Source organism: Acanthaster planci, linkage group LG02 (assembly GCF_054643075.1).
Source record: "Acanthaster planci isolate LZ-2023a linkage group LG02, COTS_SCS, whole genome shotgun sequence".
Taxonomy (NCBI): domain Eukaryota; kingdom Metazoa; phylum Echinodermata; class Asteroidea; order Valvatida; family Acanthasteridae; genus Acanthaster; species Acanthaster planci.
Window position 1 is genome coordinate 32936414 of NC_141778.1, and position 12190 is coordinate 32948603.

The following is a 12190-nucleotide window of genomic DNA, read 5'->3' on the forward strand; positions in this document are numbered from 1 at the left end:
TGGGTGGTCGCCGCGGTGCAGCGCCCTCTACATGTATGTAACAAGTACCACATACAAGACAGAAAAGAAACACTTTCACACGTGCACACAATTCATAGCGTGTGCACACACACAGACTGGTTCCCGTCCCGGCCCTACGTTCAGCAGGAGACTACGTAGGGAACGGAAACCAGTCTAGTGTGGGAATTCCGCTAGTCACAGCCTCATCTCCATGGTGTCAAGCAGCATGGCTACTCTGGATTCGAAATAAAGTAACAACTTGGGACAAGGTTGCATCATGCTGCATTGACTCGTCTTCATTCCAGCATCTGTTTCATTGTTTATTACAAAAAATCTTAACATTACTGTGTTGTATTTATATCAGTGGTTGAAGATTTGACTCGAGTGGAAGTAATTTTGCCTTCTACAACCACATGCATGCGTGGTAGCTAGATGCTTGAGGGGGAGACCCGAGACTATGGCATCCAAGAACGAGACTGGCGCTCCCAAGACCAAGACTTCGACAGGGTGAGACCGAGACCACAAAAAAAGGTCTTGAGACCAAGACCAGGTCTTGAGACCTACAACACTGGTCTGCAAACACCTCTTTTATTTTGGAAGAGGTTTCCAGCTAACTATATGTGACCATAAAAGGTTGCATAGTTTTATTTCCTTGTCGCCATTGGAGGCTAATTAACTAGCCCAAGAAAATTCTGAGATGAACTTATTCTACTTTGTTTCGTTTCTGACCTGGAAAAAAATTGAAAATCCTTTACCCAGTTTTCATTCTGTCCTTTGCTTATTTATTAGGGCGCCAGTGCAGTTGACAACTGACAGCCACTATTTCCAAATATTATGTTTCCGAAATCTCTTGCTAGCGATTCCGCACAAGCAACCTGGTGGCAGCTTATGTGCCATAAGAGGCAAAAACCCTTTTTAATCAAGGTAATGGTTTTCAAAGACCAGGTTGTCCTTATGGTCCACGTCTGTCACGGTTGTGGGACAGATATTTCTTCATCAATACAACAAATCATCCAAAGGTTTGAGACTACCAACTAAATTCTAATTCATCACAAAATTCTGTATGGAAAAAAAAGTGTCCAGAGCAGATACCTCCATTGAATGGGGAGCATTGTCTTAAAAGTTACTTTCAGACCATCCACTTGGTGTGCTGTGTATGGATGCACTTTGACCTCATGAATATTCACAGTGCACAGAGGCTTACATTCTCTGTGTACATCCCCTCGGGGTGCTGCTGTGCATGCAGTGTATTCAGATGCTTAGATTCATCATACCATAGAGCTACAATAGAGCTGGGTTGTAGCTCTATGATCATACTGTGTGTGGTGTGATTAAGGACGGTAGATGGCAGTGGCTAATTCTTGCATGAATGAATTTCCTCTGTGAAGTCCCAATAATGCTCTCATGTACAATCCAAATATCTGTGTGTGATTATTTCTTTTTACAGATTCATGCCTTATTTCCCGATGGCTCCCCACCGTTATTTTCTTATTATCATTTTCTCAGTAAATGAAACAAAGTCCTTTTCTCTGCACACACACTATAGATTGTACATTCCCAGTCAAAGTGGATATCAACAGGTCTCAATATTTCTTGGGATCATATTACAATATTTATATTTTGTATGGCTTTCTTTAAACAGGTGTCAATTATAGCTTTAGGGATTACGTTTTAAAGAGGAATATTTTGTTAGTACAGAACACACTTTTTTTAGTGTTTTGTCTAATATTTTAATTGTACATACATGTAGATCTCTTTGTGCATGTTTTTACTTGTATTTTTTTCTTTTGTATTTTTTTAAGGTACATGTAAATTTTTGCATGTATGCATATTTGCTTAAATGTTGTTCATGTTTGTGTCTGTGTAATTCATGGAGGGGGGTTTCTTTTGGCGGTGTTTTGTTTTATGTTTTTTTCTTCTCTCTGTTTGGTTTCAGCATTTGGGAGAGCCACTTGATCGTGATTTAGTTCGCTTTTTGGCAGTCCCTCAGGGGTGCCGTTGCCATTTCCTGTCTTCATAATTGTTTCTTGATTGTATATGTGCTTGTAGTTTGTTTTGTCTTACCTAAAAAATAATGAATGAAATGAAAAAAAAACAAGATAAAGAAGTTCCGAATGATGTAAGCAACTTAAAATGTACACGGTTCGATGGACAAACTTGAACAGTTTTAATATTTTGTAATGTATTAATAATTGATGAGATTTCATACCCATGTGCCTGTATATTATCACCAGATTCATTGCATGTCATTGCACATTGCATCAAAACAACGTCATCTTTATTAATGACAAACACAATTTACACATGTCATGTATGTATACATGTAGAGGTCTGCATGTTAACAGTTACAGTACATGTACATGTACGTGCACAGTGTACAGTGAAATGAATCATTGTATCTTTTGTTCACATCAATTGTCCCAGTGGTAGCCTGGTTTAAAATCAAAAGCAATGGGGATTTTCACACTCTCTGTTTAGCCTCTGGAGGGACGTTTGTTGTCACAGGCAAATTATTGAATTGCTTTTTTTTCCGGCTCAAGTTTCATAATGCTGTTGTGTTTCAAAAAACAGGAAGTTTTCTTGTATTTGTGCATCACAGTGCTTTTGAAGTTGCTTTTGCTTCAGGGTTTTTTTTGGTGAATTGTCTAATCTATTATATCAGGAACTGTAGCTACTGAGAAGTTGATGGTTTCGTGTGTATGCTTACATGTAACTTCCTCATACATGTAAGTGAAGAGCTATCAAAATAAACTCTTAAAGTCTAAATGGCAGCTCAGTGTCTGATGTACATGTATGCCCTTGTGGCAAACAATACTTGAACAAACTTTGTACCATACATGTGCATGAAAACGTGTTTTTTGGGCAATCGTGGACGTTCCTATTGGCCTCTTTTGTTCATTAACTTTTTTGGAAGGCCTCTAATATGTTTTGTACACGTTTGGCAATGGTGGACGTATTGGAAATCGTAGACAGTCATTAATTCTTTTGTTCACCGTCCACGATTGTGGGGTATGCAGGTACTGTGTTCAGTCAGAGGATCGTTGTTGTCATCCTTTAAACCCTTCCTTTGCCCTTTACCCTTTCCTCTGCAGTCAACCGTTATGAACATTACGCCCTCCCACCAAAAAAAGAGTTATTACTTTAAAGCATATAATTATGCCTTACACAGAAGTTCAGCTTGTTCTTTTCACCCCTTTGCCCTCAGTTACCGGTACGGGTGTGTATGTGGTGGGGTGTTTTGTTGGGGGATGGGGCTACAGTTATGTACGGGTGTATGTTTCTGTTAGTCTGTCAATTTTGTTTGATCGTTTTGATTTCTGTTCCAGGTCCTACAGAAGTACATGGAACATGTTGAGCGGCTGAAGATGGTGGGCCAGCCTGATGCAGTTGGCAGTCCCAGGTTATTCAAGTGAGTCTAAAGGGTTGTAGGCGGTCCATTTTTAAGGCGAAATTTCTAATTACATGGGTGTCGTGCACAGCCGTAAAAGAGGGCTTTAAAAGTTACTGCATTGCCTGGTGATACATACGCTAGCAAATCAGATGACTGTACGGTGTGTAGGCGAGGAATGGCTTAAATTGAAGCTGGCATTTCCAGTTTTAAACCCTCTTGACATCTTTTCTTCAGGAATGTCATTGTTATTTATCGCCAGTACTCACAGTGCATAATTTGATTTTTTTTCTCAACTGAGTGGTTACTGCGGATTTAGAAGACTGATTTGGATTAAGAGCCAAAGTTGATTTTTAACATGCTGTAAAATACCATAGAACATAACAGTGCTTTCACTATTCTTGATGCAAGATTAAACCGGGCCATCACATACAGCCATGACAGTGTTCAGAATTTAAGGCCAGATTGAATAAAATCCAGAAATTTTAAATGAGAAGCGCATATGCAGTTACAATGAAAATGTTCCACTTCTACAAATTGATATCTCACGGTTCATTGAACAGAAGATGTCATATACATGTGTGTTATACCACTCTGGCAAAGAATACTGTATGTGGGAACCATGTTGTCAAAACAGCCCCTCTTTTTTGACATTACATATTTTGTCATGGAGTGCTGTAGCAGCTTGGATTTTCTGACATACATGTATACTAAGCATCCGTGGCCAAGTTCTTAACGGACCTGTATGAGTCATATATTTTCTGCCCTTCATCCCTGTACAACTGATGGAATAGGAGTGTGCTGGTTCACAGCACAGTACACCTGGACTTGCATCGGGATAGAAATGAGAGGGAAAATAAATGATTTGGGAATGGAATTGGAAGTATCTAGATACTGAATACACTTGTATTTCAATGTGTACATGTACATATATGTGGGTAATACATGCAGCAGTAACCCTCTAAATGGAAAGCAATATCAAATGATTAAGTATCATGTACTACATGTACATGTAACACGGTACATTATTAGTTATCATACGAGTGCTCGTGAAACAAGGAATAATGTAGTGCGTCTGTGTCCCGTACATGCCGTATGCCACAAGGCGGCCCCGTGGCATGTGGAACACTGGCGCTCCACATTATTCCTTGTTTCATGAGCGCAAGTGTGATAATGAATTTATCTTCAAGCAAACTTGACGGGCAGTAAAGAAAGTGAAGTGGCCTATGCATGCTTTACGTCAAGAAAGAAGACAAAAGATATCATACGGGACACAGACAAGAACAGTCACATTGATCACAACTCTGTAATTGTATCTGGGGAGTGTGGGAATTATTTGTGTTTGAACTTGTTTCAATAACAACAGGGTTTACACTAAGAAATACGCTTGGGCAGTTGCACCGTTTATGGAACCGGTTCCAAGTAATTCAAAGAAAAACATAACAAAGTTAAGGTCAAAGGTTTTTCTATGTCTGCCATTATTGTGTCCTTGTAAAGTCATTGAATTTGCGAAGTTGGCTATAATATATGTTTGTCATATGAACTTCTTGAAACTTATCTGACTCATGGAGGAATGAGAGCTCATGCCTGACTTTAGGAGTTAAAATTTGCGCCGGCTCTCGGTCATCGGACTTGAGCTGCTTAGGCAAAGCCATGAAGTACACCATGTACATATACTGTACACTGTACACCGTACACCTACATGTATCATGTACGTATTGATAGAGGTCTTGCCTGTTGGCGCCATTATGCAACCAGCGCAGCCACATAGCCCTGCCCATCGACCGCCAAAACAAAGCATGCAGCTTGCCACTCTAGACATGCCTCAACACGTTATATTTCTTCATATTTCATTGTGGTCCGGATCCGCATGCCGTAGCCCCACGTGAAAGCTGCAAACCCCAATCGGAGTGTCGTTTTCCTTCTACACGTAAGAGACTTGTAATAAAGTCTAGTCTAGTCTGAAAGTAAGTAACGTGCGCATTCGATCTGCGGCCCACAAGCTGCATGCACATTCACCGTAGTTCGATTTCACCAAATAAACACGTCCCCACCTTCCATATAAGGCAAGCCAATGAAGCAGTGAATCCCCAGATGGAGTTCATGTGGTATCGCCATTGGCTGATTATTTTTGTCCCCTTGATTGACGCGGCACACCTTCTTTACAACTGTCCATGTTGGGGCCACTGAAACTAACAAGCTCAAGGCGGTGGGATCGGGGCTGCTGATGTGCACTTTACAAGGCAGTTATGCTTTACGAAAATCTTACAGGATTATATTCAACCCTTAAATAAAAAACACAAAACACAGTTCTCTTTTTTCAACAATGAAAACATACCGGTAATTTGAAGCCTGGTAGTTCTTCGCTTCCTTACTCGGTATATACAAGCCATGATGCAAGTTAAGCTGAATAAAAAAGACAACCGTCAGACATTTAGGTGAACGCAATTATTGACATTCATGCATTTCAAATCAGAACTACACTGTGCATACAGATCCCTCACTCACGGCATGCATGTCTATGATGTCTAACAGGTCAACCATGTGTTATGTCCGAAACAGGAAAAAATCAAATGCACCCCTATGTCTTTTGGGATTTTTTTGGCAAAAGCATACACTTCAAGCAAGCTAAACTGAGTTCGAGGTGTAACCAGGCATAAGAAAGACTTGGTTTCCTCGCTTAAATTCGGTACCGGAACCAAGCCTTTAGTGATGCTTCAGTTTCAACACTCTACTGCTGGTACCCGGTAGGAATCAGTAACCACTCGGAACCGACTCCTCTATGGGTACCCGGTTCTGAAAAATACTGATATCCAGTGCCGGCTCCTGATGTTGGAACCGGGTAGAACAAGGTACCCACCGGAACCGCCCAAGCTTACTAAGAAAGGAAATTGTTAGAATTGTAAGTGCATTTAAACACATGTGACGATCATGGCAAACATGCCACTTTTGAATTTACAGTCATGCAGATGTGCATTCGCTTTTATCGTAAAAATAGCGCAATGCATTGAGTTAAAACAGCACATTACCCAGGGTTTGATATGAACCATGCAATCTGGTTATATATATCACACTGTTTTTTACCATGGATCGACCAATCAGAACTAAGAATTCAAGTTTGCATGAAGATAATACAATGTACTTGCAACATGTCATTTTTTTTCAACATTGAGCGTAGAATTTCACTGTCTCATCAAGCTTTTATTTTTTTCTGTTTTGTTGAAAATCTAAAGTCAAGTCAAACGTGATCAAATTAATAATGGCAGTGAAACTCCTACATTCATTTTGCAATGCAAACCGTAATAGCTTTCACATGTTGTTTGTCACGCTGATATGAGGAAACGATGATGATACAGATGATGTGTGTCATTCAAACCGGTCCCGTGATAATTTCATAACCATATACCAGCATGCACAGTACCAGTAATATACTTTGCTGCATTGTACAGGGTAGCAGTCAGGAGACACCTGGTTTATTGCATACATTGCCTAAATGTATATTTTTATTTCATATTCGGGACTGTGTTTCCTACCATTGTGATAATGAGACCCAGTTGCAACTCATAGGTAATAAAATATTAAACTTTGACTTCTGATCTCCACTCTACCATGCAAGGCACTTACAGAACAGGAAAATAATTTCTTGTGCCTATTGCCAAGTTTCAGCATTTTAATGCTCTTGTCTCTATCATATTGAACTGCACTCATGATATTTCATTATTGCTAAAGTGAATGATTGCCTTAAAATACTTTCAAGTGGTGTCAGAAGCGGGATCATCAGTTTTGACACAGTTGGAATAAGCTTAAAGCTAATGACTGCTGACTTTAGTGATTACCTGATTGTGTGCCTACATGTAATTGATCAACTGATTGCTGTTTCTAAATGGTGTCGGAAGTGTGATAAACAATGTACAGTATGTACATATACTTGATGCCTGTGAGTGTAACTTGGATGGTAACCCATGACTGTTCTTGTTTTTCCTCCCGTCTTTACCTCTTCTCTCTTTGCAGATTCTTCTTGCCTTCATGCATTGTGTTTACAATTTTAGGCAGTTGGCTTTGTGTCATTGGCTTGTGCTTAGGCTGCTCGGCCCTTGCAATGAAAAAAACAAAACAAAATCAAGGCTAAGTTGGAATTGAAATTCATCTACTCTCTGTTGTGTCAGCACTTGTGGTGTTGGGTTCTTCCTTTCATTCATTGTAGCATAAATCAGTGCAAAAATGAAGAAATATTCCCCTTTTTATCAACAAATCAATTTCGAAGGCATACACATAAACAGTGTCAGTACTCTTGTTGAAATTGTGAATACAGACTGTGTAAATGAAAAAAAAAGAGCAGTGGATTTTTCAGATACGTATATATTGAGATTGAGCTGCAGCATTGAGAATGTTAAACATGTCCTTACTTCTATAATTCATTGGTACAAAACTAGGAAAGTTTGGAATTCTTTCCTTTGAAATGTAAGCTCACAGCTTTTGAAAAAAACAAAAGGGAAATATTTTATTTGTAAACAGCAACCGTGCAATTAAAAAACTGTCTGTCGCTGCTATATGGTATGTGTAGCACATCTCTTGCCCTGATGTCACGTCTGCTTTAAAGGCATACTCACACATTTTTGACTCTTTTCTTTTGCTTCTTCACAAATGTCAGGTTCTATAATTTATATTTTAACACTGCAACACATTCACTTAAATTACAACCATGTTGACAAATAGAGGAACGTTGATAGTGGATATCATTGCTAACCTTTCCTGTTTTATACCTTATGCAGATTTGCAGTCACAAAAATTCTGTAACTACAAATTTAATTTGCTCTGCCACCCTATCATCTCTGCACATTTGACATGCACATGTATGAATTAACCAAGTTCTAATTGAGTTTTGAACCTCATGGAGAAACAAATACTTGAATATACTGTCCTGTCTCGCACCTTTGTTTTGGCTGAAGTCATATTTTCAATGCACATGTACTGTGGGTTAGTGTAGTGGAGACAGTCAAAACTCCTTTTAGCCTTGATATACAATTCTGAAATGTTCATTGCAGCATTACTGTCAAAGCATTGTTTTATTGTATTGATTTTCAACAAGGGCAGATCTGAAGGGAGGCAACAGAGCCATGCCTTCCTCCCAAAAAGAAGCCAGATTTTTTTTTGAGACATACGGTAGATAAGAGAGAGGAGATTTTTTTTCTGGTCTATTTCATTTCCCTTCCTTTTAAAATATACAAAAAGCCCCGTAATGTTACATCACCCCTCAGATTGATTACATGAAAAAATATCCCAATTTTTAATCTATTACTCCAAACAAGTCCACCCCCCCTCCAAAAACAATTGCTCTGGATATGTTCTTGATTTCCAGTGGTAAACCTTGCTAGTCCACTTAGTGATATACTGATCATCTGAAAGATGACTCAGTGTTACTCAACTTGACAAGCTTGATTAAAAGAAAGAACAAAATCAAAGTTGTTGCTGGAATGTACATGTACACTTGTGTACCTACATGAAGTAACATGGTAGAAGCTGCATGTAAACTATTGGCCTATCGTTTTTCACTTTCAACAGTACGCAGTCATCTTCCATTGGTTCCTGGTCCAGCTGTATAGGCTTTGTGCATGAGTGTTGAGAGTGACGTTGCTCAGTCTATAGGGTGTGTTGTTGGTACACATCAACTCAATCATGAACATGTGGTTTGAGCATTCATGAAACCTCAGACTGCTTCAAGTTCATACAGCAGCAGCTAAACACAGAGTATGCAGCAAGGATCATGCCTTCCCGAAATAGGGAAGTGTGCATTCTCAACACAAGAGGGTTACTTTGTGTGGAAAGCCTATAAAGGTCCTCCTTAAAGGCCAGTTCATACACGAGCGGGAACTTGCAATGTCAGATCAAATATTCATGCTGTGAATTTGCAAAAGTCCAACACATTTCAACTGGAGCGAAATCTTGCTGCAAATCTGTTGTGACATCATATTTGCTTCACTTTAACATTCGCCTGTGACATGAGCTGGCCTTTTCATTCTGTCTTTCAAACCCCTCACTGCTGCTCAAATCATTCAGTCACCCTGTCTGTCTTGCATGTACAGTACCAGTCACTTAACACTGCAATGTATTGTTGAAAACTTTTCCTCTGCCCTCCCTTGTCTCAGCATGTGGCCACCACTCTCTACACAAAGGTGTTTTCCCTACACGTATCCTCATCCAGTCTTGACGCTGCACGTAATTTGCATGGCAACATTTATTAATGTGCTAAATGGGAGTATTTTAACCGGTCCCGTGTTGATTCGCATATTGTTTTCCAGGCTGAACCTCAACCGTCCCCACTCTCCCATCCTCATGGAGCAGGACATGGTCGGGGTCCCTAATGACACCAGGCTGGCTGACGCCCTGCACTCACCTACCACACCCCCGAAGAACTTCGTCCCTAGCGAGCAGCCCAATGATTCCAACCTGCACCACGAGATTATGACTTCACCAGACCGGGAGACCTTGGATGGTAAAAAAGTGAAGAAGACTCCCCAGAAGCATATTGAGACACAGGCGGGGGTGGATACCAGCAATGCTGCCACAGGTACAAAGGTCAGGTTGCAGGTCAAAGGTTGTCCTCAACATAGCCAGTGCTTGAAGAGAACATTTGGAGAGAAGTTGTGTTCTCGACTTTTGTCAACTGAAGTCCAATAAAACTGCTATGTGACGTAGTTTAGATATTCAGGTCTTCACTGCATCACACTACATCACACTATGCTGTACGTGGCTTGCGTAACCACATGGTTCTTTCATACATACACTCATAATTAATATGAAGAGTACATTTCAGGATAATATAAAGTGCATATTTGCATATACAGATATGAAATAATGCCAAAGATTGCGGTAGCCATCTTGAACAATCACTCTCGTTGTTGTGGTGCAGTAATGTCTGAAACGTGGACTCACATTCATCATTACTTTATTTCAGTCACAAGTCCACAGAAGGATAATCGCACGATGAGTCCAGAGCTAGCTGCCATTGTCGACAGCACACCAGAGCTGCAGGGCAAAAAGACAGAGAGACCAACAAACATATCAGACAGCAAAGGGTAAGGGACACCATCACTGTAGTAAAAAAATCCTTCAGCTTGTCCAACTCGGACAAATCTGTTTGGCTCTGCGAACTTCTGCTTTTTGAAATGGGATCTCACGTCATGGAATCATCAATGCTGTTCCTTTGGAAATTATGCACCGGTCAAATTTTAGTTTGAAGGAAGTTGCAGGCAGTACACCCTATAAGACAGGTTAACTGAAAAATGGTTTTAATTGGTAACGAGTACCGGTACCTGTATTTGTTCAGAAATTGTTTTCTGCCTGACTCTTCATAAATACAGTATTTACTTTGCGTCCATTTACCAGCTAAAGATTCTTATTCAGTGGGTATTGCTCTTAAATGTCTCTGAGCCCAGTAATCTCTCAGGTATGCAAAATTGCTGACCTTGGTTTTGCTAACAACACCTAGGTGTTATGTTGACCACATGGAATTGCGCAAAATATTGTAGAAAGTCTGTAGAAATGGTTTATCTTGCTTTGTTGTTGCTAGCTGCTTTATGTGCATTCCTGATTTTCAGAAATTTCAGAACTGTCCTTTGTAATTGTTCAAAAATAATCTGTTGCACTCAGAATAGGACTTATGTTTTTTTCCCATTGCAGAGAGAGCAAGGAAAATGCTACCATTTTCGAGGAGCTGGATCCAGCATTGATCAGCGAAATGGATGAAGGGGCCAGCATTACAGGTAACGGGGGGCACTCTGTCACAAATGCCAGAATCCTCTGGCGCTGAAGTATTGTCATGTAAAGACCTTGAATTGAAAAAAAATGGTCTCCGTGGTAACGATTTGCAGGTCCTGTATAAAACTCCAGATTTTGCATCTCATGCAATGTTTCCCACGGAAGGGATTTGCATTTTGAATGGCATCTTCATGTTGTGTTCCTTTCCCAGTTGATAACATTAACTCAGTGTCATACTAATTATCAGTGTGTGTCTTCCCTTACTAATCTCATTGGAAATAATACAACTCATATTTGACAACTTCGTAGGCATCGTTTTATGAATGAATGAGAAAAAAGAGGCTTGTATTACGAACAGATCTTCAAGATTAAGATCATTATTTTTTTTTCACTGAATGGCAGCCATCTTGAATTTCAATTGTAAGATCTTCTCTGACCTCTTTATCATTGAAGTTAATGGATTTTGTTGGGGACAAAGTCTGTCTTCATGTGAGCATGCATTGTTGCTTTTGGCTTCTTATGAAAGCTTTATAACCAATGTTCAGTCGGTCAGTGACTTGGTTGGCATTGCAAAGAATTGCCCTATTAGTACATGGGAAACCAGACAAGATGGCTGACAAGCAACGCCTGTAATTTATTCCTGTAACATCTCCATTGCCTGAATGACTCAGTTGTTGGTTATCTAACCTTTTACTAGCCGTTGAAGACTATCTACTCAATCAATTCAAACTCTCTACTGATTCCATGCATGCGTTTGAAAAAGCAGTGGATCCATCCGAGTTCTCTGGTACGTATACTAACACCACAGGTTCCCCGTTCTACATACATGTATGCACACACTCATGTTTAACCATACCACTGAGGAGAGGGCACTGTATTTGCCTTTGTTCCCACAGTACATCACCATCCCTTAGACTAACCACATTCAATTACCACTGAGGACAGTAGATTTACAGTACCATCAAAGACGGGGAAGCACCCTTTTTCCCCTTTGTGTTCTGTCGTCTTTGGTGAAGCAAGACCTGTCCTCGTATGTTCCTAGAA

At 40.0% G+C, this 12190-nt stretch overlaps 1 protein-coding gene and 1 non-coding gene across 14 annotated transcripts in view; one reads left to right on the forward strand and one right to left on the reverse strand.

Annotated features, from left to right (window-relative positions):
* The window catches only part of LOC110976856 (C-Jun-amino-terminal kinase-interacting protein 4-like), a 56382-nt gene that overhangs the window by 16598 nt on the left and 27594 nt on the right, over positions 1–12190 (forward strand). For 6 of the 13 annotated variants that reach the window (XM_087132527.1, XM_087132529.1, XM_087132530.1 and 3 more), the window contains exons 4-8: positions 3327–3409; positions 9688–9956; positions 10344–10464; positions 11069–11151; positions 11844–11933. In XM_087132527.1, the coding sequence (XP_086988653.1) occupies positions 3327–3409; positions 9688–9956; positions 10344–10464; positions 11069–11151; positions 11844–11933 (646 nt within the window). The remainder of the gene's footprint in view (positions 1–3326; positions 3410–9687; positions 9957–10343; positions 10465–11068; positions 11152–11843; positions 11934–12190) is intronic. The other 7 variants (XM_087132534.1, XM_087132536.1, XM_087132537.1 and 4 more) reach the window with 3 other exon arrangements.
* LOC147800158 (U11 spliceosomal RNA) lies at positions 787–917 on the reverse strand. The gene has a single exon (XR_015424607.1). It is a non-coding gene; the product is annotated as a U11 spliceosomal RNA (small nuclear RNA).